The following is a 27,608-nucleotide window of genomic DNA, read 5'->3' on the forward strand; positions in this document are numbered from 1 at the left end:
CCTGATGCCCCAGAATGTCTAGTGAAACAGTTCCAAAATGATTGACAGGCCTTTCTGGACTGACGTTTTTCACTAGAGAAAATGGCACGTGTGTTGTCGACCTGCCTTCTTGCAATGTTAGAGTTTCAAGAATTCTTAGAGCTCCATCTTTTGAAACCTCCCAAATCTTACAGGTGAAACTAAGGTCCTGGGAGGTCAAACAAGTTACTTGAGACCTACAGAGTAAATGGTGGGTCCAGAGCCAAAACAGGTGTGCTGTTCTTCCATGCCAAGCTCCTGCCCTGGGTTCTCCCTTCTCTTTCCATTCTGCTCTGCTCCATGGCAATCCACTCTGTAAAATGCACATTAAACTAATGGGAATCGTTCTAGATCATTCTAAAACCACTCATTAAAAGGTGTCTGTTTCAGTAAGTTTCACACAGATGTCTTTTAGTGGTGCCACTAGTTATGTTTCTTTCCCCTTTTAGGGGTTTTAACGCTTAGACATGGAAGGGGAGAAAAGGAATATTCCAGATCCTTTTTGAAGCCTGTTGCAGTGGGTTTAATGGTAGTCCCTCAAAAGCTATGTCTACCTGGAATCTGTAAATGAGACCTTTTTGGAAAAAAGTCTTTGCAGATGGAATTAATTCAGGGATCTCAAGATGAGATCATTTGGAGTCGGGTGGGTCCTAAACCCAATGACAAGTGTCCTTAGAATAGAAACAAGTGTCCTTAGAAAGGGGGAAGACACAGAGAAGAAGGCCATGTGAAGGCAGGATGGGAGTGGTGCTGCCACAGGAGCTGGAAGGTGTGAAGGACTCTCCCAGAGCCTTTGGAGGGGGCATGGCCCTGCCAGCACCTTGATTTCAGATGTGTGGCCTCCAGAACTGTGAGATGATAAATTTCTGTTGTTTTAAGCTACCAAGTTGATGGTTAATTTGTTGTGGCAGCCCCAGAAAACAAACACATCTGTTACAGAAAGTTGAGTTGTAAGCAGGTACAAGAGAACCAGAGTCCTTGCAGAAGAAACCTAGTCTCACTTTGTCCCAATTCGAGCAGCACACTGAGGCCATCCTGGAATGTTTTATGTGCCTGACTATAACATTGAAGGATACAGTTTTTCTTTTCAAGAAGCTCATGGAGGAGACAGACCAGATTAAGTGCCATGGCAAGCATTCGTGGAGGCGTAGCCAGGCAGGGAAGGCTCTTCAGAGGTGGGCTAGTTGAACTGGGCTTTGACGGATGAACAGGAGTTTGCCAAGCACAGCACAAGGGCCAGTTGGTGTAATGAAGCCTGAGATGTGGGAATGAACAAGTACCAGGGTCATACCCCAGTCTGGCCTGAAGAAAAATACCAAATAGTGGGAGGTGAGGGGTAAGGTGATGAGTGTGGTGGGGTAAGAGGAGACAGCTAAATGTGGCTACAATGCCTAGAGCAATAAGCTTCATGACATGATGGGGACTGTCTTCCCTGCTGCCCCCAGAATAGTGTCTGACAATTAGTAGACACTCAATAAATATTTGTTGAATAAAAGAGGGAAGGAGGGGAAACTGACAAAGCATTTGGCAAAACCTAACACTTTTATGATAAAAACACTCAACAAACTAGTAATAGAAGAAAACACTCAACTTGATAAAGGGCATTGATGGAAGGCCCTATCAAACACTAAAATCTTGCCCCCTAAGATCAAAGACAAGGATGCCTGTTCTCACCACTTCTAGCCACCATTGTCCTTGAGGTTCTAGTCGGGACAATTAGCCAAGAAAGAGAAATAAAAATCCCATTTGGAAAGGAAGAAGTGAAACTCTTATTTGCAGATAACATGACCTTATATGCAGAAAACTAAAGGATATTCATACACACAAAAAGATTAGAGCTAATGAGAGAGTTCAGGAAAGTTGGAGGATACAATACTACATACAAAAATCAGGTGTGCTTTGTACATGCCGCAATGAACAATCCAAAAATTACAAAAACAATTCCATTTACAATAGCATCAAAAATAATGAAATACTTAGGAATAAATTTAAAGTACAAGACTTGCACACTGAAAACTATAAAACACTTGAAGTTAAAGAAATAAGACCTACATAAATGGAAATCCATCCTGCGTTCATGGGTTGGAAAACTTCATGTCGCAACTCAGATAGCAATACTCGCTAAATTAATACACAGATGTAATACAAGTCCTATCAAAATTCCAATTGCCTTTTTTTGTGTGTGGCGAAAATGGACAAGCAGATCCTAAAATTCATGTAGAAATGCAAAGGACCCAAAAGAGCCAAAATCATCTTGAAAGAGAAAAACAAAATTGGAGCTCTCCCACTTCCTAAGTACAAAGCTACAGTCATCAAAGCCGTGTGGAAGTGGCATGAGGACAGACAGAAATCAATGGAACAAACTGAGTCCAGGAATAAACCCTCAACAAGGGTTTTGAGACCGTTCAGTGGAGAAAGAACAGTCTTTTCAACAAATGGTGCCAGAACAACTGGATATGCACCTGCAAAGAATGAATGGGTCCACATCACACCGTACACAAAAATTAACAATGGGTTAAAGACTTAAATGTAAGACCAAAAACTAAAACTTTTCAAAGAAAACACAGGTGACAAATATTCATGGCCTTGGACTAGGTAGCATACCAAAAGCACAAGCAAACCAAAGAAAAAATAGACCTATTGGATTTCAAGAAATAAAACTTGTGTGTGAAAGACCCTACAAAAAAATAAAGAGCACCCAAAGAACAGGAGAAACTATTTGCAAATTATGTATCTGTGAAGGGACTAATATCCTGAATATATAAAGAACCCTTACAATTTAACCTAAAAAGGAAACAATTAAAAAATAGGCAAAGGATTGGAATAGATGTTTTTCCAAAGAACATGTACAAATGACCAGTAAACACATGAAAAGATGCTCAGCATCACTGTTCATTAGGGAAATGGCCAATCAAAACCGGGAAATGCTAGTTCACACCCACTGGAATGCCTAAAATAAAAAAAATCAGATACCGTGTCTCCCCCAAAATAAGACTTAGCTGGACAATCAGCTCTACTGCGTCTTTTGGAGCAAAAATTAATATAAGACCGGGTATTATATTACATTATATCATATTAATATTATGTATTGTATTATATTATTTTATATTATTATATTATACCCGGTCTTATAGTAAAATAAAACCAGGTCTTATATTAATTTTTGCTTCAAAAGACTCATTAGAGCTGATTGTCCGGCTAGGTCTTATTTTTGGGAAAGCAGGGTAACAAGGAGTGTTGGTGAAGATATGGAGAAATTGGAACCCTCATACACTGCTGGTGGGAATGAAAAGTAGTGCATACACTTAGCAAAGCAGTTTGATAGTTCCTTAAAAAGTGAAACATTAAAAAAAAATAGTAACAGGTTTATGGGAATTCCATTCTAGTATATACCCCAAAGAATTGAAAACATGTTCACACAAAAACTTGTTCGCCAATGTTCATAGAAACCGTATTTATAACAGCCCAAAAGTGAAAACAACCAAATGTCTGTCAACTGATGAATAAACAAAATGTGGCCTATCATACAATGGAATATTATTCAGCCATGAATAATAAAGAAATAATATATGGATACACGTTGCAGCATGGATGAACCTTGAAAACATGCTGAATGAAAGAAGATAAAGGTCAGATGATTCTATGCATATGAAACGCCCAGAATAGGTACATCCATAGAGACAAAGTAGACTAGTGGTTGCCTAAAGCTAGGGGTAGTGGGAAAAGGGGTAACTACTATGGGGTATGGAGTTTCTTTTTGGGGTGACAGAAACATTCTAGAATTAGATAGTGTTGATGGTTGTATAACTGAATGGATTAAAAACCACAAAACTGTATACTTTAAAAAGGTGACTTTTATGCTAAGTGAATTGTATCTCAGTTAAAAACAAAAGGGAAAAATGTTTTCAGGGATGATCAGGACTTCAAAGTGTAGGGTGGTGAAAACACAACAAAACTGAAAAAGAGCCCAGGACATTTGTAGGTGGGACTGGCGCAGGCGACTGAGATCTGGATTCTCGCCCCAGGGCATGGAGGTGCAGTGGAACAGCTCATAGGTGGTGGTACCAGGATTAGGGCCTGCCCTGGGAGTCCGCCGCTAGTAGCTGCTTGCCCTGCACTGCCCCATAGGAAAACCGCTACTGTGGGCATCGTGCGCTTGAAAGGTGGCTGGTCTGAAGTCAGCGCATCTGAATCCAGATGCGCGCTGGGAGTGTACAATACATGCTGGCTTTTGAAGACTTCATGTGATAAAAATAATGTGAAGTATCTTAATTTCTTTATATTCATCACATTGAAAACAGTGTGGTGGATATATTAAAAAATATATACCAAAGATTAATGTCACCAGTTTCTCCTTACTTTCTAAAATGTGACTATGGAAAATTTGAAAATCACGTCTGTGGCTCGGAATGTATTTCTATCAGACAGTGCTACCCTAGAGTATTGGGCCCCTGGGGGGGGGTAGGGGAAGGTGACAATCTATTTATGAAATAAAATTTTATTGAGTGTCCTTGGATGAAGTAGCCTAAAGCTGATCGATCACAAGGGGTGCTGGTTAAGCAGGGGAGGGGACGTCACCTGCACCTTCAATCCCGAAGGGAAGGGGCATGGGCAGTATCCCCTCCCTCCCTCCCTCTAGGGCTGAGAGGAACCTTCCTCACTAGGTGCGTGTGTCTGAATGTTTGGGACCAGTGTAAAAATTTGCAAGCCATTGTGATTAAAACACGATGGAAAAGAGTGAGCATTTTGTGTGTTTTGACGAGCTTTACTATCTAAGCAGAACTCCAAGAAATAGTACCTTCAAAAGCTTAATCATCTAATCCTAAATCCGTTTGATGATTACATTTCAGTCAGTTTTGAGGATAGGCTGGGGTGGGGTCGAAGGAGGGCCAAAAATTGTACCTTAAACCCCAGGAGAGTAGAGAAACTTGGCCAAGTTCATTCTTTGTACCCTTAGCGCCTAGAACAGTGCCCGGCACATAGTAGGCGCTTCTTAAATATTTGGATGAGTTACGATGCAAAATTATGTAAATGAAAGGGTGGATTTTCCAGGGGGAGATTCCTCTTTTTTGACCGTCTCAAAGGACTCACAGGCTCCCAAAGGGTTAAAAACCACTAAATACAGACAGGGACGTGAAATTTATTTGAAATCAATGTCAAGAAGTGGTGGTTCTTATTCTGGGGAATAACCAGACCTCGGCGTCTGGAAGGATCTACGTGCTTAAAAATAACCATTCGCCACCATTTTCTCCAGGTAATTTTCCATCCCTGCCCCCACAGTCAAGGAGGAAAAAAGTAATTGTGAAATCCTACCTAGCTATTAAAAAAAAAAAAAAAAAAAAAACAAGCGGTAAAATAGAAAATCTCCAGGCGCCGAAAACGAAAAAGAAGAAAGGGACCCAGGCGGGCCACAGGCGCCGCCGGGACCCCAGCCCCCCAAACTTTGCCAAGTTGCGGGCGCCGAGCGCGCGGGGAGGCGCGGGGCGCGGCCGCGGGCGGAGCCGCCCCCTGACGCCGGGCCGCCCCCTCCCGGCCCGGGCCGGCCCCGCTGGCTCGGCTCAAAGTTTGCGGCCGCCCCTGCGCCCGCCCGATGTATGGGTGATATACTGCGGCGGTGTCAGGGTGAGGGACGGCCATATTTGCCGGTGCGGCCCGAGCCGTCAACAACAAAAAGTGCGCGGGAGCTCGGCGGGCGCACGGACGGGCGCACGGACGCCGGGCCCGCCTCGCCGCCGCCCGGCCTCGCCGCCGCCGCCGCCGCCTCGCGGGCCTGGCCCCGCTGCGCCCCGCGCGCCCCGCCGCTCGCGGGGATGTCTTACAAACCGAACTTGGCCGCGCACATGCCCGCCGCCTCCCTCAACGCCGGTGAGTGAGTGCGCCCCGCGGGCCGCGCGCGCCGCGCCCCAAGTGCTGCCAAGTTGGGGGCCCGCACGCCGGGCCCCGGCCCCCGCCCCGGGGGCCCCGCGAGGCCAGGGGCGACCGGCACCGGGTCCCGGCCCGGGGCAGCGCGGCGGCCGCCGCCATGATTCCGGCGCTCGCGCTGCCAAAGTTGGCGGGTGCGCCCCGCCCCGCGCCGGGCCTCGGGCCGGGGCTGCGCTGGCGCCCCGGGCGGCGCCGCCGTCCCCCCCACGCCGGCGGCCGAGGACTCGCGGGGAGCGCGGCGGGCGAGGGCAGGGGAGGGTTTCCTCGGCTCCTTTTTCCTCCGGCTTTTGGGCGGCTCGGCGAGGGCCCCTGCCGGCGGGAGTCGGGAGCGGCCGGGCCGCGCCGGGAGCGGGGCGCGGGGCCCGGGCGCCGTGGGGAGCGGGTGCCAGGCCCGGGCTGCAGGGCGCACGTGTGCAGAATCAGGCCGGCGCGGGCAGGGCCGGGGCCGGGGGCGGCCGCCCCTGAGGGCGCTGGGCGGCTGCGGCGCGGACTCGGTCATCAGGGGGGTTAAGCCTGGCACGTGGGAGCAGGGGTCCCGAGAATGGGGTCCTGGGAGGTCTCCCGCAGGCGTGCGCGAGTGGAAGAAGTTGGAGAGGACAGGGGGCCTCTGAGTACCTGAGGGCGGCGTGTGTGTGTGTGGGGGGGGCACCTCTCCGTCGGGGCCCACATGTCGGAGCCCCCAAGTCTGGGCCCCGGAGGCCCCCTCCTGCAGGAGTTGGGAGGGGCCGCTCTCTCCCCTCCCTGCGACTGGAGCCGGGCAGTCCCGGGAAACTCCTCCAGAAGTTGTCAGGCCGCTTTAGGCTGTGCCCAGGGGCTCACCCTAGGGACTGAGTGGGACTAGGTGAGGGGGAGGTGCAATTGTGGGATTCGGACACGACGGGCTTTGTCCCCTCACCACGGCCCTTCTCCTTTACCCAGTTGGTTGGAAACACTTCCCCAAAAGCCAGGCACGTTGGTGGTGGGGGAGGGGGCAGAAGGGGGGGAGAGGGGGGCTGGCCTTGCAGGTCAGAAATGCCACGCTGGCAGTTGGCCGCAAGTTTTGGGCCTTATCTCCAAACGGTGCCTCCTTAACCCCAGAATCTGTAGAGGGACCCAAAAAAGTAGTGTGTGTGTGTGTGTGTGTGTGTGTGTGTGTGTGTGTTTAACTTCTTGGACACAGATTTGGGGATTACAAAGGGTTAAGATTCAGGGTACCAGTGTGGGGATAGTGGAATTGGTCAAATATGGGCTCTGATCCCCAAGAGCAAACAGCACTATTTTCTCAAATGTTCTCACCTGCTCTGGGGGCTGCAGACCTTCCTGAGACAGGCTTTGTGGTTCAGGTAGCATTTCTCACTGCCTCCCTCATCTGTCATTTCTGGGGCGGGAAAGGTGAGGGTCTTGCACCAGCCTGGACGGGCGGGAACTCTCAATTCTGACCTAGGAATAGTTGAGGCAGGGGCCCTAACCTGGGACCTTTGGGGGCTGGGGTCGCAGAGTGACGGGCACCCATTCGGGACCCCCGAAGCCCTGTTCTGGGCTGGCTGGCAGCTCTGCGCAGGTTTTCTTCTTCTATGGTGAATCCCGGGAGTGCTGAGGAGCCCGGATCTCTGGTGTTTCGGTGCGGGCCGCCCCTTCCCGGTGGACACCTTTAGAAAGCCCCATCTCCCCCTGCCATTTGCATCCAAGATGGACTCTTCGCTGCCGCTCCTCCGGCTTCCTTGTCATCATCCCTCACGCCCTCCAGCCCTGCCTCCTGCGCGCGGGTTGCCAAGCCGCGGCCTGGCCGGCGGTGGCGGCGGTGGCGGCGGCGGCGGTGGCGGAGTTAGACAAAGCCCCCGCCTCCCTGACAGAGAGCCCCCCCCAAGGCGCCCCAAGTGGCGGGAAGGCCGCCAGCTCCCCAGGCCCAGGCCGCTCTTTGTCTGGTGTGGGGGCGGGGAGCTGTGCCTGGCCCCAGGAGCTGCTGGCCTCTGCCAGTCCCTCCCTCTGCTCGGCCTCCCTGGTCCCCGCACACTGCGTGCATTGTCTGCGATGCTCGGAAACGCGGCGCTCACGCCCAGTCTGGTTTTCTGCCTGGCCTTGTGCAGCACGACCCTCTGGCCCTTCCTGTGTCTGTAGGAAGGAGTGGGCATGAGTATAACTCCGGGCCCCTTGCCAACTCTCCAGGGCCACCTGCCCGCCCCTCAACACAGAGTAAGGGACGGCACTGCCACAGGATTGGTGTCACCTGCCACATCACATAGGTTATCCCTGCAACCAAAACCGGGCAATTTCTCGTTCCTCCTCTCTCTTCCTTAGCCTCCAAGCCCCGCACCATGAAAGAACAGGATCTAGAGCAATGTGGGGAACCATTGCCTCAGATGGAGAAACTGAGGCTCAGAGACGGAAGGGGCTTGTCTAAGGCCACACAGCCGGGTATGGCATCGCTGGACTAGCTCCTAGTCTAGACCCTTGCCTGTAAGAGAGAAGACAGGCCAGGGAGGCAGCAACCCAGGGAAACAAGCAAGAGGAGGAGGAAGTTAGGAAAATGCCTGGAAGGTACCACCCCCATCTCTACCAGGGAGCTGGTGTCTTCTAGACACTTTGAAGTGTAGTGGGATGATCCCTGCCCCCCGCCCCCTGCCCCAGTCTCACATTTAGTATCCTGGCCTTTCAGAGAGGTGTCACAACTTCTAGTGGTCAGGATTGGAACTCAGGTCTGGGGCTGCAAAACCTGAGACCTCACTCACTGGGAGCGGGTTTGGATGGTGTGAGGGGAGCTGGAGGCACGCACCCTGCCCCCGTTCCTGTACTCCGGCCACTGCACACCCATGGCTGCCTTGGACGGAGGTCGAAACGTAGTAGATACCCCCCATCCTGAACAGCACATTTCTACAGTGCATTATCACTCCCCACTTTAGAGGCTCAGAGTCACCCAGTGATGTGCCCAGTTACCAGCTTGGAGGTATTAGAATCCATGTTTTCTGATTGGGCTTAAACCTGGGCCCTGGTGAGTGAATCTAGGGCAGGCCTGCGACCACAGAAGACATCTTGGATATAGTGTTGGGGTATTAGCCTCTTCTGTGCTGTGTGGCCTGGGGCAGCGCCTACCCTCTCTGGTCTTACTTCTCTCTATAGTGAGGGGCTCCAGGGTTCTCTAGGGCCCCTTCCAGCTCCATCAGCCTGAGCTTCTGACCTTCCTTCCTCTCCGCCCCTCCCTTTGCCCACACTAGATGAGCAGCTGGTCGGTTTGGCCAGCCTGGCACCAGCTGTCCCTCCCCGGGGCCAAGTCTGCAGAGCCCGCTGTGTGTGAGAGAGAAACCGTTTGGCTCTGCAGGCGGCAGGCGGGGGGAGCTCCTCCTAGACCGGGCGTGGAGGCAGGCGGGCAGCTGCTGAGGAGGGCTAGGTAATTCTCCATGGTTACCGCTGTTTGTAATTCTGCAGGACATCCTTTACCCGCTAATGGCCACTCGGACGCCATTATGGGTCTGCATGCTTCCAGCTCCTGAGCTGGATGGAGCTAGAAAATGCCCTGCTGAGGACCTCCCTACCCCCCCATTCAGGAGACTCCATGCTGAGCTGGGCCCTGGCCCCAAGTGTCCTGCACTGCTGAGGGACAGTGTCTTCCAGTGTTGTAGTCCATAAGCGGGGCCTTACCCCTCCTTTCTTGGGGTGTGAGCCATCCAGGCATTGACTCAGATTGTCAAGAGTCCTGTCCCCTTTTTGGGGAGAGAGCAACCAGCTCAGAGGTTGAGGGGCTCGTCTGGGGACGCGCATAGGCCGTGGTATCCTCCAGCTCCCTGCCTTTGTGTTCCATGCACCAGTTTCCAGCCACGGTTGGGTCTCCAATCTCCAGACCTTCCCTGTGTCTTCCTCACCACGTAGCCCAGCAGAGGTTTGGGCCCACAGGAAAGCCTAGCCCAGGTGTGGCCCAGCCTCAGTAGCAGGTGGGCTCTTGTGGCAGTGATATGGCTCTAGGCTCTCAATGTCCGGGGAGCAGAACTCAAAGAAAGGGGCCTGGCCAGGATGAGGCTGAGAATAGCAGTATATTTCATCTTTGGGACCAGTCCTGACTGCACGGATGGGAAGGAGGTCTGTGACCGATTAGCCATGTCTGCTGTGGTGGTGAGTGTGAGGAGTAACAGCCTGTTAGCTACATTTCACTATCAGTCATCGAGGCTGAGTGTCGGCCGAGGCCACACTAGAGGACAGGGGCAGGGCTCTCTGACCCACGGGTATCAAAAACCATTGTTGATGGCATGGGTTGTGGGCAGGGGGACTGTGGCAGGACCCACAGTCCTTGCCTTGAGTACGACTGATCAAAGCTACGCGATTTCTGATTCTTGTCTCCTGCCCCCCAGCTGGGAGCGTCCACCCGCCCTCCACCAGCATGGCCACGTCCTCACAGTACCGGCAGCTGCTGAGTGACTATGGGCCACCATCTCTCGGCTATACCCAGGTATGACAGAAGCGGTGATACATGGCAGGAGAGTTCTGGGGTGGCCTGAGCACTGAGGGGACGTGCTCCCCACCCTCCGGGAGGGGGAGTCGGTGGGAGAGACCAAGGAGTAGACACGATGGAGTGGAGGAGCAGTCATCTGAGCTTCCTCAAGCCAAGGTCCTGGCTGGGCTCAGGTTCAAGGCCAAAGGCATCAGAACAGAGGGGTGGCAAGGAGTATGGGGGAACCCTGAGCGATGGGATGATGCGGCGGGGCCCCGAGAGCCGCAGTTCCTGTTGGGGCCACCACCCGACGTGCCCCTGATTCCTGGGGAAGGAGGGCCTGCCCTTCACACGGCTCCCACTCCCACCCCACAAGGTCGTGGCCCCGGCAAAGAGGGGGATGGGCCCATAGCCTGATGGCCTGCAGATGTGTTTCATCAGGAGCTGGTGGCCCCAGCACTTAGGAGACTGACCCCCACTTGGCAACCTTGTTGAGACTCGATCTCCTCACCGTCAAGTGGGGGGCACGGGGTGGTAGGAGCATCAGTGAAGGAAACCACTGCTCCAGCTGCAGCTGCACCTGCCAGGGAAACGCTGCCTGCGGAGGGACCAGCCCTCAGTGCCCGCGGTCGCCAGCTGCAAGATTCCCGCCCATGGCCGGAACTCGGCCACATTCTGAGGTCACCATGGAGGCTGGCCCTGGGAATGAGGTGGCCGCTCCCAGGCCATGCCCCGCCAGGCCGTCCTGTCCCAGGAGGAGAAGCGGGAGCAGGACCACCTGAAGAAGCAGTGGTGGCGGGAGGACAGGCTGAGGCGCAGCCTGGAGAGGGAGCACAGTGCCCTGGCCATGCCGCAGTGGCGGGGACAGCGGGAGGAGGGCCGCGGGGCCACGAGGAGGCACCGGCATCCTGCCCAGGAGCTGGACCGGGGGAGGAGGAAGGACCACGAGGGCAAGAAGCAGAGGCTGCAGAGAAGGAGGAAGGAGCAGGCGAGGGCCTCGTGGCGGGAAAGGGTCGCCCTGGTGCAGTTGAGGGGGAAGGGGGACACACGGGGAGGGAGGAGAGACCCGAGCAGACCGCCTGGGCCCACAGCCCCATGGGGAACCCAGCCTCGCGATCTGAGCGCTTGCTTGGAGCTGTTGTGGGCTCTGGAGAAAAAGGGTTTCCGTGGGGTGGATCCTGCCGGTGGGGGAGGATGGGTGAATTGAAATTAAACATGTTCTGGGCTCCATCGGATGGTCTTTGGGGACTTTTATAATCTTGCTGACCCCAGGTGTGGCCTCTGTCTCGTCCACTGGCTCTGGACCCTCAGCCCCCAGCTGACACTTATAAGCCATCCAGGTCCTAGGAACTTCTCGGCAAAGCCTTCCTTATGGAGACAAGCCATTCGAGATGAAAGAGCTTTCTGGACACTGCTGGGTGGTTTCTTTGAGTGAATGAGGACAGTAGAGGCCCACCTTCCTGCTCTCTCCTTGTCCTTCAGAGGGGACGGGACGTTCCTGGCCCCAGTGGAGCCAACAGCTCTGAGCCACTGCCCTGCCCTTGCTGCCACCGGCATGTGGTGGGGTCCGGACCATGGCATTGGAGTCGGGTTGGTGTTCAGTCCATCTGAACGCTTTTCTGATTCTAGGGAACTGGGAACAGCCAGGTGCCCCAGAGCAAATACGCCGAGCTGCTGGCCATCATCGAAGAGCTGGGGAAAGAGATCAGACCCACCTACGCAGGGAGCAAGAGCGCGATGGAGAGACTAAAACGAGGTGAGTCCTGGGCCCAGACTCCCGATGGGTGCTGGGGACCCCAAAGCTCTGGCCTATCACTGCTGTGAAAGATCTTCTGGGGAGATCATTGAGGGGGGAGGGGAGAGTCCCTGTGCCTCAGGGTCTCCCGTTTTGTTCGCGAGTCACAGTGGCTGTGGAGGTGTCGGGCAGGGGTGAGTGGCTCTGTGGGATGTGACTTAGCATCTGTCAGGGAGGGGCTGGCGACTACTGGTCTTCACAGGGCGCCTCTGAGCAGGGCAGCCCCAGCCTGTGAGCCTTGCCCGCACGCCCCGTGTGCTGCCAGGAGAGTCCACCTGCTTTAAAAAGGGATCTTTCAAGCTCTGCCCCATGCCTGCCCCACTCCTGTTGCCCACGGGGGTGTGGGTCTGTCCTAGGCCCTGGGCTGGTGAGCGAGAATGCTTTGAAGTTCTTTCATGATTGAAGAGGGAGGGCGGATGGGAGGAGCATGTCACAGAAAAAAAGTGACTCACGTGAGGATGTGACTGGCCAGCTGATTTCAGAAGGAAGTGAGATAGTTTGCTACCTCATGACGTAAAAGGGGAAGGAGAAGGGGATTTCTATTTTAGAAGGTGGCGTTTCAGCACAGTGGCCTATGTGCGAATTTCATTGCAGGAGGGATTTGGGGCTTCTTGAAAGGGTTGGAGAGGCCACTTTGGAGGAAAAGGAGAGGACATTCTTTGGATTTAAATCCGAGGCATGAAGGGAGGCTGCTGTAAGCGCTGTGACTCCTCACTGAGGCAAGGCTGGCTGGGGACAGACTCCTAAAAGTAGTGGCTTTATTGGTGTTTAGGAAACACTTGTCAAGACCGGTTGTAAAGCTGGGTCAGGCACAGGCGTGGGGAAGGGCAGTTAGAGGCAGTTAGAGGCTGGCACCCAAGAGGGCTGCGGGGACTGTGGAGGGAGGGGAACCCTGACCCCACCCCGGGGTCAGATGGGCATCACTGCCATCCGGGCTGCTGTTTGGAGTCAGAGGAAGCAAGGAGTCCTGGTGACCGGCGTGCTGGTTACCTGAATGGAAATCCCTGGGAAGATGCTGGACCCCAAAGTCTAACAGGCAACCTGTTGTCACCCCAAAAATTCGGTGGTTCAAGTCAGCACATGGATAAACCTAGTGACCACTTGGGTGCATCCTGGGTGAACAGCTGGCCCCACAGTCACCCTGACTGACAGCCGAGCCCACACCAGCCATGTTTACGTCACACAGGGCGCAAGGGAGTCAGGTGCCTTGTCTGCAGATCGGCAAACTACACCGATGACCTGAGTGGGTTTTATACTTTTTAACAGTGAAAAAAACCATGATCTTTTGACACATGGAAATTATGTGGAATTCAAACTTCAGTGTCCATAAAGATCTGTTGAAATATGGCCACACCTGTTGCTTATAGAATGTCTGTGGCTGCTTTCATGATACAACGGCAGAGTTGAGTAGTCGTGATTGTGACTGTATGGCCCGCAAGGCCAAAAGTATTTGCTGTCTGGCCCTTTACAGAAAAAATCTTCAGAAGTTCTGATAAGAGTTGTGAGGTGTGGATGCCTACGTGACTTGGGGTTGTCATTCCCACTGCCCTCTGGGAGTCATCTCTTAGAAGGAATAGATTCTTGGTGTCTAGTAAAATGAGAGCAGTATTTCATGAAGGTCAGTAGAAACCACGGAGAGAAAAGATGGGGAGAGTAACGGCAGAAGATGGCTCAGGTACCTTGGGGAGGCAGGTGACAGTGGACCAAGGTTGCTAAGAGTGAGCAGTCGTCGTGTTACACCCCGACAGATGCAGGCTACTTGACACTGTCAAAGCCCTTCTAGAATTTAGAAGAAGCCAGAGAAAAATAATGATTTGAAAGCGTGGAATCTCCAAAGTGGGTCAGGCTTAGAGAAACATACTCCTGTCATGTAGGTGGTAATACAGTTACTACAGAGAGTCATGTCATGAAGAGAGCTTAATGGCTGTCACCTTGAGTGCAGGAGGAAGTCTTTAGGGAGACCTGAAGTGACCTAGCTGGGAGGGAAGGGCTTTGAGAGGTGGGATGGGGTGTTGGTGCCTTCGGACCACTGGGATGCCTGAGTGGAGTTCCCTTTCCAGTATGAGGGTTTGCTGGCTGGCTGTGAAGAGACCCTCTTCCTCTTCTGGAATGGGTGCAGCCAGATGGTCCCCAGCCTCTGTTTCTCCTTTTCTAGGCATCATCCACGCTAGAGGACTGGTTCGGGAGTGCTTGGCTGAGACGGAACGAAATGCCAGGTCCTAGCTGCCTTGTTAGTGTGGGAAGTTTTCCCTCTTCCAAGAAGTTACAGCTCATCTCTCCCGTTCAGATGAAACTTGTTTTCAAAATGGTAACAGTTTGGTTTCTCCTTTCGTGCCCTCCCATGATTCATTTAGGCTCTGAACCTACAGTCTAAGATTGAGAAGACATTTTGCAGCTGATTAGGACTTACATTTTAAATAGTCAGGAACTACCCAGGGTTTTTTTGTTGTTGTTTTGCGTTTTCAAGCATTGATTCAAAAGATGCATGTAAAAGTTACATATCTCACAGCAAACTGTGGTTTGCCCCCAAGATTCCAGCGTTTCTCTTTAGAATACATTTATGTTACTCAAACTGTTCTTTGTTTTCGTTTTTCATGAGCTAATACAACTCTGAGGGGTTTGTTTTTAGTGCCTACTGACAGCACGCTTTATACTTAGTAGCCGGTCCCCGTTTGCCATACAGTATAGATTCTGCTTAATGTAACTTCTTTTTTGCTTAAGTATTTGCATGACTATTAGTGCTCTGAAGTCAATTTAAAAAATGCACAAGTTATAAATACAGAAGAAAGAGCAACTTACCAAACCTAACAAGGACCCTTGAAACTTTTCCTAAGACTGTATGTAGATTTCAGTTCTGCCTTTCCTGTAAGTTGACCCAAACATCTGGAAGAAAATGACTAACACTGTTTGCATCTTTGTATGTATTTATTACTTGATGTAATAAAGCTTATTTTCATTAACAATTTGTATTAAGATGTGGGTTCCTTGAATCAAGTGGTATTTTAAAACACAGCTCCTCGGGGAGTGGTGGGGGAGAACTATCCAAGGTTGGTTGGTCTTTTCCCACCAGACCCAGAAACATTTTGTGGTGATGTCATTAGCACAACGTGCTGGGGAAAGCGTGTGTTTGCTGGTCAGAAGTTGCATTGTGGTGCATTTCAACGGTAGTAGACAAGTGCACCCCAGAAAAGAAATACAGTGTGGCCACTGAAGTCGCCTGGCACTCCCCAGAATTATCCGCTCTGATGCTGAGCTAAACACCAGGTTACGCTGGATGTGTTGAGTCCGGCGGTTTCTTCCAAAGGGCTTGTGAGGTGATTTTGACCATATGCCTTAGGCACAGATCCCCATGGGATGAGGGTTTGTTCGCTTTGGTGGAGGGGTAGGGTCAGTTTCACGGCATGAGGTAGTCCCAGCTGTGACAGGTTGAAGGCCGTGGAAATGGCTTCTAGGGAGTGGGCTTGTCTGTGTCTCTGTCACGCACGTGACAGGAAATTCAAAAAGTCCAAGAATGGAGACAAATCGAAGCCTTCCCTCCTGTCTGTGTGTAGCTTTCCCACTCTTACTGGTTTCTTATGTACTATTCCAGGTACTTTACCTGGCTGCCTTCTGAACGGAGTTTGGAATGGGGACGGGCTCTGCTCACTGCCACCAGAAGTCTAGACAGCCTTGCGTAGAGCACTTGAGCTTCCAAACCAGGTCACTCCAAGGTGAGAAGAGCTGTCACTGGCTGCCTCACAGGTACATTTATTTGGATGCCTGCGCTGGGCGTGCAGTCTGGCCTGCTGAATGGTCTGGTCTTCACTGCGGAAACGAGGCAGGCCCCGTGTGTGACAGCGACCTGCTCACCTCAGGGCTGTCTTCCCTACTGGGTTTATGTGTGGACTCCGCATGTGTTCTGACAAGCCAGCCCATCACCCATGCCTTATACCCGGTCAAATCCAGCTTGAGTGACGGCGCCGAGCAAATTCCCGAAGCAGTCAGGGTTCTGGAAACCCATCTCCTATAGACCCGCTTGTGAACCAGCCTGCAGGGAAGGTACGTGTATTTCCACGTCAGGGGTGATTTGGTCACACAGTCTAATCAGCTAATGGGGTAAGTGGGGAAATAACTCACTAACTTGGAAATCTTTGCCATCTCGTTTTTGCTTTTATTCTCTTAACCTGACATTAAGCTGACTAACATCTAACTATCACTGAGCAGCGACCTCCCAGCAGATGACACAGTGATACAGTGATTACTGTTTGTCTCTTCTACAGTTCTCCATAAAAAGGGACCTTACTAATACTTTTTCCAAAAAATATTTTTATTTCTAACCTTTGATAGTAAGATACAATCACACAAATGTACAGCTTAAAGAAATAAGGCAGCATCCTTCTAACTACTGCCCAAGTCGAGAACTAGAACTGTTAGCCACCCCAGAGACACCCCCTCCAAGTACCACTTCACAGCCACTGTCCCTTTACCGTAGTGACTTCCTTGTTTCTCTCAGATTTACCCTTGAAGTGTGCACCGCTAGTCACTACAGTCACTAGTCTGCCATTTAAAAAATTTCACGTCTCTTAAGTCTGTCAAAAATCTCTAATGACGCGGTGATGGAACTTACCACCGTTACTCCTTGAAAGCATGTGGCATTCTTTCAGTCAGAATCTGCACTTCTTTCTCCCTTGACATTTTTACTTGATTCCCAGAGTTCTTTCAGTTGTTTCTTTTTTTCTAGGGTTTCCTTTGCTCTTTTCTTCCTTTCTTGCTTTTTCTTCTCTGCCTCTCGCTTGTCTTTGTAAACAAGACTGTTTTCACCGTTGTAGAAAACGTCCACTTTCTCTTGTAGGATTTTCCGAGCTAGCTTTCTGTTTTGATCGACAGATCTTGTCTGATGGCACTGTAAGAGATTTTATAATGTGAAAACCACAGACTGTTCTGGACAGGACCTCAGGAGTCATTCAACTCAACCTAGTAGCTTTCCAGATGTAATGGGCCCGAGAGGCTAAGCCACTTGTCAAGAATCCCAGCGAGTCAGTGACAGAAGCAAGGCCCTAACCTTTCCTGCCTCTGCTCGGCCTCCGTCCTGCCCTCCACCCCAGCTGTATTATGTGGCTGTCGCTGTGATTGTTTCTAATTAGGAGTGTTGTTTTGTTTAGGAGCAACAGTGGCCTCCTACCGTTGGAAAACATCCTAACTTGGAAAACATCAGCCGGTATGTCAAAATCATGGCCAGGGAACAAGCACTCTGCACATAAACTTGTCTGTAGGAGGAAAACAGCCTCTATTATTCGTCAACCACAGTGTAATACCTTAGTATTGTGGCAAGTGCCTTGCAAAGCACGTTGATAAAAGAGAAATTCTGTGAAGTCGGTGAAAGAACAGTACGATGTGTGATCAAAACATGGTGAATGTTTCAATAAACAAAAAATGGATTACAGTGAAAGACGCACTGCCATGAATCCCCCTCAAAATACTCTCCCTCGCTTCGAACACACTGATCCCATCGTTCTTGCCACTTTCTGAAGCAGTTCTGGAAGTCCTCTTTTGTGGGTGTCTTTATGTCATCCTGCAACATGACAATGCTCTGTGGCATCCATCGCTTCTGGTACAGCAATTTCTGTCAAAAACATTACCTGGTGTGTCCTCATCCACCTTATTCACCAGATCTGGCACCATGCGACTTCTGCCTCTTCCCCAAAGTGAAAATGATTCAGGACATGGAGGCGGCCATCACAGTGCAACTAACGACACTCACGTAAGAGGACTTCCAGAACTGCTTCAGAAAGTGGCAAGAACGATGGGATACATGTGTTCGAAGCGAGGGGGATCAATGGCAATGTCTTACTGTAAATTTTTAAAAAACATTCATTGTAGTTTTTGATCACACCTTGTAAAAGCGAATTTGGAGTAAGTTATGTAAAACAGGCTAAACAAAAATTAGGTCAGGTTTCAGAATTTATCTGTTGCTCATGAATGACACTTTTTTCCAAGGAGGAAAAGAAGAGAGATTGAGGTTTGAAGCGATATGCTCTTGGCTCAGAAAGCTGGCGGTGGAGAATGGGGAACACAGGCTTTGGCTTTGGTCTAGGTTGGCTCCACTGCCATCGGACCTCAGGCAAGTTTCAGCCTCTGCCTCACATTCTTTCCCTGTGCCGTGGTGACGAGAACAAGTATGGGCTTGTGGCGACTGAGTTAGCGCATGCGAAGCTACTTGGGTCAGTGCTGGCTACACGTTGACGTGACACAGAATTACCGCTGGTATGACAAACCTGCCTTTGCTCTCTGTTCTCTACTGTCCTGCAAGGCTTGGGCCGCCTTTCGGGCCCTCTGGCGACACAGAATGGACTGACAGCCCCACTGCAGAGGCAGGGCCCACTACCACCAGACCAGGAAACAGGAGAGAGCACTTAGCCCTTTCCTAGAGGTGCAGGATGTGCGGACCGCGGGTGTCCTCCGATCAGATTGGTTTTGATATAAAGAAGGAAGACTCCTCCAGGCGTCGGTGCACTTTCTTTAGGGTGGAAATGGTTTGCCTCCATTCTCACGCTCAGAAGCGTAGGTGGCCCTGACATTTACCCAAGAGGGTATAGAGGGACACCCGTGCTGTGACGTCCTGGTCAATCAGCCGGGCCGCGAAGGGCTGAGGCCGCTGGCAGACATTTCAGGCCTGCTCGCTGCTCGTGGCCTGGGCGCCCACGGCAGTGCCACAGCCATCCTGCCCACCACACTCAAGAGGGTCAGCAAGCCTGGCTTAGAGGATCCTGGCAGGAGGAATGTCTCAGGGCAGGGCACAGGCAGGGGACGAAATATGCAGTGCCCTCCAGAGAAACCTCCTGTGGCCATACAAGCCACTTAAAACTGGCGATCCAGGGCGCCCCCCCCCCCCCCCAGGCTTCGTCCTCTACCTTGACGACGAGGCCCGACGGGATGTGCTTCAGCACCACGCAGTTGCTGGTTTTGTTGGTGGCCTGGCCCCCTGGACCATGTCCTTTCACAAACTGCTCTTCAAGTTCACTCTCATCCAGGGAAAGCAGAGCAGGGCGGTCCTTCCTGCCTGCCATCTGGGCCGGGGTGACTGCTGTTCCTGGAGATAACAAGGCTGGCCTCTCCCTGAGCCGGAATCCCCACGGCACCACGCACCTTCTGGTCAGTGGTGCAGGAAAACGGAGGAAGCCCGAGGCGCTCATGGAGAGGACCGTGTGTGTTCAGGACCTGAGTGAGACACAGACAGCCTGTCAGGGGCATGCACGTGCTGTCAGTTAACTTCAGGTTCTAAGACGGCCTTCAGAAACCATTCCAGCCGATGAGCACTCATATGGGGCAGGCAGGCACTGAGGAAGTTAGTGAAGACATTATTGGGCCGCTCCAGCCTGGCCTCAGCTGTGTTCTTAGCAGCACGTGCCCTGCCAGCTGATATTTTCTTATAACAGACCAAAAATATCTTCAAAGCACCCAGAGGTGCTGTTTTCTCAGGAAGGAGAGGTTTTGAGTGTGAAATGCAAAAGAACAGGGCTGCAATCTGATAAAGGAATATTAAATAGTACATCCCACAAGAATTAGGATCTGAGTCAAGTGACACCGTTTAAACGTTTGCGCATCTTTGAAATCAAAATGTAAAGACCACACTACACAATCATCTATTTCATAGCTGAGCTTAAATGGTCTGACACAGTAAATATCACTATCAATCAATGTCCTAATTGTTGTTTTGTAGTGTTTCCAGTTTCATGGGTTTGAATAGGAACATCTGTTCCCTCAGACATGCTGCCAGTATCGTGATCCAACTGGAACGCATCGTCAGAACCGCCAAACCAACGGATTCTCATTAAGGTGCCCGTTAGGTTTAAAATACCATGCGAGGTCTAGTGAGTGATATGAGGTGAAGAAGAGCGAGACTCTGTCTTCGAGCTCACACCATACTCAGAGAGACCATCAAAAAGAAAGCGGTATTTAACAGTAAGATTTACATAACTACTCGAGATGCTTAGTTGACAAATGAACAGTATAGAGAGTAACAGCTGTGAGGACATGGCGAACTCCACAGGCCTTTGCTGCTTTTAAGGGGAGGAAGGCAGAAGGACCTGAAAGGTGCTACCTGCTTTCAAAGGTCTCCCTGCTCCCCATGCAAACAGAGGTGACTCAACATGGGCTGGTTTTCTCATCTGCAAAATGGGTGAATAAGCCTTTCTCCACCCATCCCACACACGCTTAAAGATCTGAGAGAAAAGCATCCCGGAAAGGGCTTTGTTGGTACGTTGGAAGGCACGAGACTGGTTATTAACAAAATCCCATCACCCAGTGGATTATGGGAACTACGAATGTGCCACTTATTTTTTTTCATATTTTTATAAAAATTTGAGTCAAACAGGATACGCCAGGCAGCAAGATCTCAACAGACTGGGATGTTTTTTATGCTTCTTGATCTAGGGTTATGTAGGCCCTGAAAACACATGCTGCTTTTTTTAACAAGTGCTTCCGATGGCAGCTCTAAGTAGCTTTAACCATTGGAAACACTACATTCTAGCTCCGAGGCAGCCGGTCTCTAACATAGGGCTGGTGTCTAAATAAGCCAACTTCCTAAGCCAAAAGTAAGTGAATACTCACCATATTATTTCCCCAGGTGTGGTCTCAGCTCACGTACCTTTTGCCCACAGTCCACTTTGACTGCTAACACCTGCTGAGCCCACAGCGCTCTCTAGAGAAGCATCGAGGATGCTTGGTGCAAATGCATGCTGTCAGGCCTTGCTTCTCGGTCAATCTGAGCATGCTCTGCTATTTTAAATCTACGTCTGCCTTAGTAATCATAATCAGTACAGCTGACACTGAGTTGATACTGGTCACTTTTAGAATGACAATAGTCTTCATTTCTATGGAAAACAAATATACTTCTCAGGCCTCACGCCAATGCTAGTTTTCGATTCTGTGACTGACATTATGGTCTAAACCCATTTCTTTATGAAGAGTGTGATGGTCAGTATGTTCTGTCAGTCTCAGTGGGTGATAATGAAGGGGTATAAAGTGCTCCCTGGCTGTGACTGGATCTATTTTGAAGCAGCGTGCCCATGAAAATTGTGTTTTAAAAATTGGTTTTGTTGATTGTGTGTGAAATATTTCAGAACTATCAGGAAAAAAAGATAAATGACAAACCCAGACACTTGCCCTGAAATCGCTACAACAGAGCCCACTCCCCTATGAATGGCTCCGAATGAGACCAAGTCCAGGTCTCATTCTGATGTCCAGGATGTCCCTTCCCTTATTTCTGCTTTCGATCCACAGAACAAAATTCCTTTGTGTATCAGACAGTGTCTAGTCCCTGGATTCGATTCATTATGGAGCCCAGGGCCTCTCTTGGGGTTTCTCTTCCGCTGGGTAGTAAATCGACCAGGCAGGACAGCCCTGGGATATAGCGCAATGACAAAGAGAGGAAGCAAGTCTGAGACGAGGCGAAACCCCCAGACAAAGGGCAGAGGAGGGTGCTTTTATCAGCTGCTTTGTCATCGGCCAACTGTTTCCAATCTCTACCTTTCTGTCCTAGTTCAGAACTGACACACACACTGGAAGGTCTCCCACCCAGCTGGAGTTCAAGAAGGTCCCCAGTGTTCGGTTACTGACTGGCTGCTTTGTGTAACAGCTAATTCCAACAGCCAATTGGACAATTCTAAATACTTTTAGTATCTCCTGGAGCTTTGGCTCTACTCCAGTGACAGTTAAAAATGACAAACACACCCATGGTTCCACTTCCCCAAAGCCCAGAGAATACAGATTGGATTTCGGTTTTTGTGCTACCCACAGAGCCACCCAAAGTCTTTGGGGAACAATAAAAGCAGCTCAAATTAGGGCTCATCATGACATTAAAAAAGAAGGAAAAAATGGTAACAAGGAGTGTGAGTAAGGGGAAACCCGCAGCCATGACAAGCTTTGCTCTAATTCCTTTCAGGGAGTGTGAGCTTCAATTCAGGGCTGGCTCTCTACCCTGACTTCCGTCAGCTCTGCTTTTCCTTTGATGATGATGAGGCTTCTGCACTAACGCTGCCTGCAGTTCGGGTTAAAACCTCTCCTTGTCCGAGGCCCTTCCCTCTTGGTCAGGTTAGAGATGATAGGTGTCAGGCCAGGCAGGGGCCTGCCTCAGAGCAGTGGTTCGCAAACTTTCCTATGTCCCCGAGTCACCCGGAGTGCCTGTTGTGGGGACCTGGATCCAGCGGGCACACATTGCCCCCTGGCTTCCACAATCAGCTCCAACGAAGATGGACGTCTAGCTGCACAGATGGCACGTTGGGCTCTGGAACATAACTTTGACTGGAGCCAACAGTGACTGGTTTAAACCAGGTGAGGTCAGGGTTGTGCCACCGACAGTTCTAATGCTCTGGAGTGGGAAGGGTGGTAACGCCTGTCCTTCCGTGTCCCTGTGAGACAGAAAGGATATCTGAATCTTGTCAGGGAAGCATAAGATTGCAATCCCTGGACTCACCTTCTGGACGGCATCGGCCTAAAATTCACTGTTTAGCTCTTCTTTAAGGGCGAGTGCTAGTCTCTCTTAGCCACAACCTTCATGGTATGTCAACCTTGTGGAAACATCATCAGAAATAACCAAAGGAACAGATGTGGAGATGAATGGAAATGGGGAGCTTTGGGAAAGAAGGCCATTCAAGTTCTCACTGCTCACACTTTCCTGGGGAATCTTGTTAGGTAGCTACTGGTGCACTGCGTCTGGGGTAGGGCCCGAGACTGCATCTCTAACAGCCCGCAGGTGAAGGTGCTGCTGCTGGGCTAGGAACCACATTTTGAGGGTCACGGCTAAGGGCTCGGAGCCAGGGTGCTGCCTGAATCCTGTCTCTCAGCAGTCCAACGGCTGGATGACAGCCTAGGGGTCATGATGTCAAAAATGGAGGCTGAGAGTAATGGATGGGGAAGGGAAATATTTACAGAAAAGAATTAAATGAATGTTGATCTGAGTTAACAGAAGTGAAATGGTAATCAAGGGGCTTGAAAAAGGGGTGGGAACCTGAAAAAATACCAAAAATGTTGGCTTCTATTCCAAATATAACGTGAGCCACACGTGAAATCCTAGATTTTCTAGTAGTCACATGAACTAATATCTAAAATATTGTTTCAACACGTAATCAATATAAAAATTATTGATATTTTCATTATTTTTTAAATATGAAGTCTTCAAAGTATGGGGCGTATTCACGCTCACAGTGGATGTTGGTCTGGACCAGCCTCGCGTGCTAGGTAGTGGCCACCATGTCGGATGACGAAGCTCTAGAATCTTGCTACTCAGCGTGTGGTCCACGAGCAGCACCTACTTGGGAGCTTGTTAGGAATAATGAGGTGAAATGACAGGTCATAAAGCAATGACCTAATCAATGGTGAAGAATCAAACACAGTGAGCTTGAACAGACTGACGTGCAACGCTGCAGCTTTAAAAAGACAAAATGGCCAGCTGATGGCACCAGAAGCTAAGTGAGAGAATGATTTTCTGAGAAATGCTTAATAATAACTTGCTTCCAAAGTGTGTTTTGGTGCTCCCTGCAAAATGGGAGTTAAAATAAAGCAGCCTTTCTCTACCTTTCACACCTAGCTCATTCCCATTCTAGTTGCCTGAAGTCCTCAGGAGGGCTGGAACACCCCCCAAAAGGGAACTGCGGCTCAGGATTGAAACACTGTGTCCTCTCCTAGGCTTGGGGCTTATGCTGAAGATAAAGCACCTTTCTCCCTTAACAGTAAGTGTTTACAGAGAAGTATTTCTCAAATAAGATAAGCATAATAGATTGAGCAGGAAACGCAGAGCTGTTATCTTTGCTTTTGGGGGACAAGGAGATGAGGAGAGTACTCTGGGTCAGGTCTAAATTGAATAGGCTCACTGCTCCACAGTTCAGGAAACAACTAATGAAGCAGATAAAGACAACAGCTTTCAATTCATACGATACCAACATCTCATTCAGATTTTTAAAACAGAAAACTTGAATCCACAGAGAATGTCCTATTTGTCTGCGTCACCGGGATTGTCTTCTATTTATGGCACCTAACAGGAACTTTATAATTTATCACCTACACTATTAAAATAAGACAGAAACACATAAAAAAGCTGCAATAACACTCTACATTTTCTCCTAAAAGTCTCAATGCCTCTATAATCATAATGATGATGCCTTGTATTTGTTTAGGACTTAAATGTTTTCAGAGCACTTTCAATTACATTATCGTATACAAGAAGCAATGTATACCATGGGGATTATTTCGGGAGGACTTATCTTGGGAGAACATTAGGCAGTCCATTTTTTAAACTAAATTTATCCTTTCTACAGCTTGTTTCTTTACCGTTCATAGTATCTCCAGGCCTGTTCTTTCCTCAGCTCTTTAAAATGTCAACTCATTTTCCTCAACTTTCTCTCCTTGACTCTTCCTCTCATTTTTTTGTCCTGGAAAGGCCATATTGCTTTGAGGTCAGTGTGAGCTGCGTCAATGTCTCGACTCCATGATTTGCTTACTGTGCAACTCTGGCCACTTTTCCTCATCTATAAAATGGAGATAATACCACCTAGGGTGAGAAAAAAATTGTCCATGTTGCCACAAATGCAATTAGCACTTTGGATCCCTAAACTGAAGTTCAAAAACTCTGACGTGGGGGGATAGGGGTGGTAGATGAGGGTAAAGCGGGTCCAATATATGGTGATGGAAAGAGAACTGACTCTGGGTGGTGAAGACACAGTGTGAGATATAGATGATGTATTACAGAATTGTACACCTGAAATCTTTGTAACTTGACTAACGATTGTCACCCCAATAAACTTTAATTAAAAAATTAAAAAAGAAAAAAAGAACTCTGACGCACCACATAAACTGTGGTCTGACCCCACAAACCCAGTCTGCAAGCTGATTGTTTCATGGATTTTGGCTTTGGAGCTCATAGTGAAAAGGTTTCTAGAACAGTGTCCTGCTAATTGTTTTCCTTGGTATGGTCCCATTTAAGAAATACTTGGAAACCATGAAATTACCAAAGACATGCTGTTTGGTGAGGTCATAATTGTGGTCCAGGGAAGCAGGTGCCAAGGAGAAAATTATGATGCCAAGATTACAGCTTGAGGGGTGGCAGTTGGCTCAGTTGGTTAGAGCATAGCGCTTATAACACCAAGGTCACCGGTTCGATTCCCACATGGGCCAGTGAGCTGCGCCCTCCACAACTAGATTGAAAACGACTTCACTTCCAGCTGATGGGTCCTGGAAAAACACAGTTCCCCAATGGTTCCCCCCGCCTCACAAAAAGAATACAGCTTGACTTCCCAGCAGGTTCAATGGAAAGAGAAATCCACCTTTAGCGAAGCAAGTCCTGGTTTAAACAGAGATCTCTAGGAGTTTTCTAATATAGTAAAACAATTCATGAAGGGCAGAAAAGATGAAAAAAAATTCACATTTAAATGTATACCTGATCATTTACTTCCATGTTTAATGGAAGAGATTTAAAATAGCGTTCCTTATCTTTTGCTGTGGAGAACTGCCCCCTCCAATAACAAACTATTTGTATATAAAAATCAGTGACACAAAGTAACTCCCTGGTGAACAGGCACTAAATTTCTCAAGCCATTAGCATCCAGCCAGGATTACAGAATAGCCTCATCTTATCCCAATCAGTGTGAAAGGTCTTTGCTATAAAGCTGTCAATTTGCAGGCTTCAAGACAAAAGAGATACTGGAGCAATTTGATGTTATAATAAACTTACGTGGTAATCATATCCTCATAACGCCACAAAATACTGGTGTAAGCTTGCATACAGGTACTGCAAAATCTCCAGTATGGAGGGTTAGAATGGATGAACAATGATTATACTTAACACATTTCCTGGAATTTCTGAAGCTTTGTACATCTGTTTTCTATATTCATAAATAATTTCCATGGACTTTAAAAACTACCTTTTTAGCTGTTTATACAGCTTTGAAAAAGGCATTTCTTTTCTAGTCCAATTAGTCAAAGGCAATTTCCACTCTGAATTTTTTAAATTAAGACCCCACCGAAGAGCTTCACCTAATACATATGGCATGAGCAACCTTACCAAAACATTTCACTGCATCAGTTGGTTAACAAGATAACTGGGTTACTCAGAAAATAGCTCCTGAGCATGGTGGCTTATTAAGACATTAATAGATTAAAAAACGGTACCTAAAATCACATTGCCAACAACAACAAAAACAAAACATACACTCTCAAACTGAACAGAGTCCATCTGATTTTGTAGCCAAAGCGATCATTTGCTGTCTCTTGCATGGTTAGGAACTAACCATGAGTATTAATAGCTCTAGGGGTTAATATTTTTCTTGTAAGAAAACACACCTCTTTTCCTGGAGCTGTCTCAGGAATTCACACTACTCAATCTTCTGTGAGTGCAAGATTCTGCATTGTCTCAAATAACAGATTTTGTGATCAACTGAAACTAGTAATAAAACTGCTGGGGGTAGGTTTGAAATATGTTCACTGAAAACAGCTCCGTATTTAAAAAATAATTTGACTTCACTTAGGTATTACATGAGCATAATACCCACTGGTGGATTAACATAATTTGGGGCGGGTGGGTTCAATTTATTTAAGCTTGAAATCTTCCCATACACTGATAGATTTTGGGTAGAGATGGAATTTTTTTACGGTTGAGACAGAATTGTTAGGTATTCTTAGGAGGCTTAGATGCAGTGGGACGCCTCCTGGCATATTTCTCATCCCAAGGGCAAACACACCTCCTGCGCCCCAGCTTCTCAGGCCCGTGCTCGTGCCAGGCAAAGTCCCTTCGTTGTGGGGCTCAGGACGCGTGCAGGGAAGTGGAAGAGCTGGGGAAGGTAACTAATCGGAAGAATGGGAGCGGAACAGTGCGAACGGGATGGGCTGGGGGCTCACGGGAAGCACGCCGTATCTTTGTGGTCCTTGGAAAGCTGTGGGAAGAGCCATGCTGACACCTGCTACGTGCCAGGCCTAAAGCAGCCCTGCTGCGTGCTAAGGGCGCCAGAGGGCTCTGCTGAACCAGTAGCGGAAGGCCGTTCGATTCGTTCTCGGGCCTCCGGGGAACTGTTTTCCAGGGCGGTGGGCTTTCCTCCCCTCCCCCCAGTCTTTGAAGAGACGCAGGACCGAACCCCAGCAGCGTAGGGTAAACCATGTCCAGGGAAAACAGCTCGGGTAACTCGGGCCGGCTTCACAGTCGGCAGAGCAGGGCGTCGGGTCAACTGGTGGAGCGACTCAGGGTCGTTAACCGGGAACTCAAGGCTTCCGGGCTCCCAATCCTCTCTCCAGAGCCCTAGACAATCGTGGGCAACAGTGTGGGTGCCTGGCTTCTCCGCGGACACTTACCTGGCCCCAGGTTTAGTCTCCACCCCCAAAGTTCTGGGGGAACCAAAACCACCGCAGACGAGGGATGGCAATCGCAATCCCGACTCTGCGCACGCGCCGTACTCCAGTCGTGGTTTCCCTGTCACGCCGGAGGCTCATTCTTACCAACTGCGCATGCGA

General features: G+C 49.6%; 2 protein-coding genes across 6 annotated transcripts; one reads left to right on the forward strand and one right to left on the reverse strand.

Annotated features, from left to right (window-relative positions):
- Window positions 1–5,581: 5,581 nt before the first annotated feature.
- On the forward strand, window positions 5,582–15,097 carry CDK2AP1 (cyclin dependent kinase 2 associated protein 1). Of its 3 annotated transcripts, none has more exons than XM_081037251.1 (4): window positions 5,582–5,883; window positions 10,260–10,357; window positions 11,969–12,095; window positions 14,290–15,097. In XM_081037251.1, the coding sequence occupies exons 1-4, from the start codon at window positions 5,613–5,615 to the stop codon at window positions 14,355–14,357; spliced, it is 564 nt and encodes a 187-aa protein (XP_080893377.1). In that variant the 5' UTR covers window positions 5,582–5,612; the 3' UTR covers window positions 14,358–15,097. The 3 variants fall into 3 exon arrangements, with proteins under 3 accessions (XP_080893377.1, XP_080893379.1, XP_080893378.1); XM_081037253.1 differs by lacking the exon at window positions 5,582–5,883 and adding an exon at window positions 9,279–9,304; XM_081037252.1 differs by lacking the exon at window positions 5,582–5,883 and adding an exon at window positions 9,978–10,023.
- On the reverse strand, window positions 15,044–27,600 carry MTRFR (mitochondrial translation release factor in rescue). 3 transcript variants are annotated; one of them, XM_081037255.1, is made up of 4 exons: window positions 27,450–27,600; window positions 19,025–19,331; window positions 16,741–17,016; window positions 15,044–16,161 (listed from the first exon to the last, which is right to left on the reverse strand). In XM_081037255.1, exons 2-3 carry the CDS (start codon window positions 19,304–19,306, stop codon window positions 16,774–16,776), a joined length of 525 nt encoding a protein of 174 aa, XP_080893381.1. In that variant the 5' UTR covers window positions 19,307–19,331; window positions 27,450–27,600; the 3' UTR covers window positions 15,044–16,161; window positions 16,741–16,773. The 3 variants fall into 3 exon arrangements, with proteins under 3 accessions (XP_080893381.1, XP_080893382.1, XP_080893380.1); XM_081037256.1 differs by having other exon boundaries at window positions 15,873–15,938; XM_081037254.1 differs by lacking the exon at window positions 15,044–16,161 and having other exon boundaries at window positions 16,180–17,016.
- Window positions 27,601–27,608: the final 8 nt, after the last annotated feature.

Source organism: Rhinolophus hipposideros (assembly GCF_964194185.1).
Source record: "Rhinolophus hipposideros genome assembly, chromosome: 24".
NCBI lineage: Eukaryota > Metazoa > Chordata > Mammalia > Chiroptera > Rhinolophidae > Rhinolophus > Rhinolophus hipposideros.

Excerpts from the sequence above, each read along its gene's own strand:
- MTRFR (XM_081037255.1), bottom strand. The coding sequence starts at position 19,306 with ATGAGCGCCTCGGGCTTCCTCCGTTTTCCTGCACCACTGACCAGAAGG. Across the intron at positions 17,017-19,024 it reads CGTCGGGCCTCGTCGTCAAG|TGCCATCAGACAAGATCTGT; the intron begins GTAGAGGACGAA and ends AATCTCTTACAG.
- CDK2AP1 (XM_081037251.1), top strand. The coding sequence starts at position 5,613 with ATGGGTGATATACTGCGGCGGTGTCAGGGTGAGGGACGGCCATATTTG. Across the intron at positions 5,884-10,259 it reads CGCCGCCTCCCTCAACGCCG|CTGGGAGCGTCCACCCGCCC; the intron begins GTGAGTGAGTGC and ends CCTGCCCCCCAG. Across the intron at positions 12,096-14,289 it reads GATGGAGAGACTAAAACGAG|GCATCATCCACGCTAGAGGA; the intron begins GTGAGTCCTGGG and ends CTCCTTTTCTAG.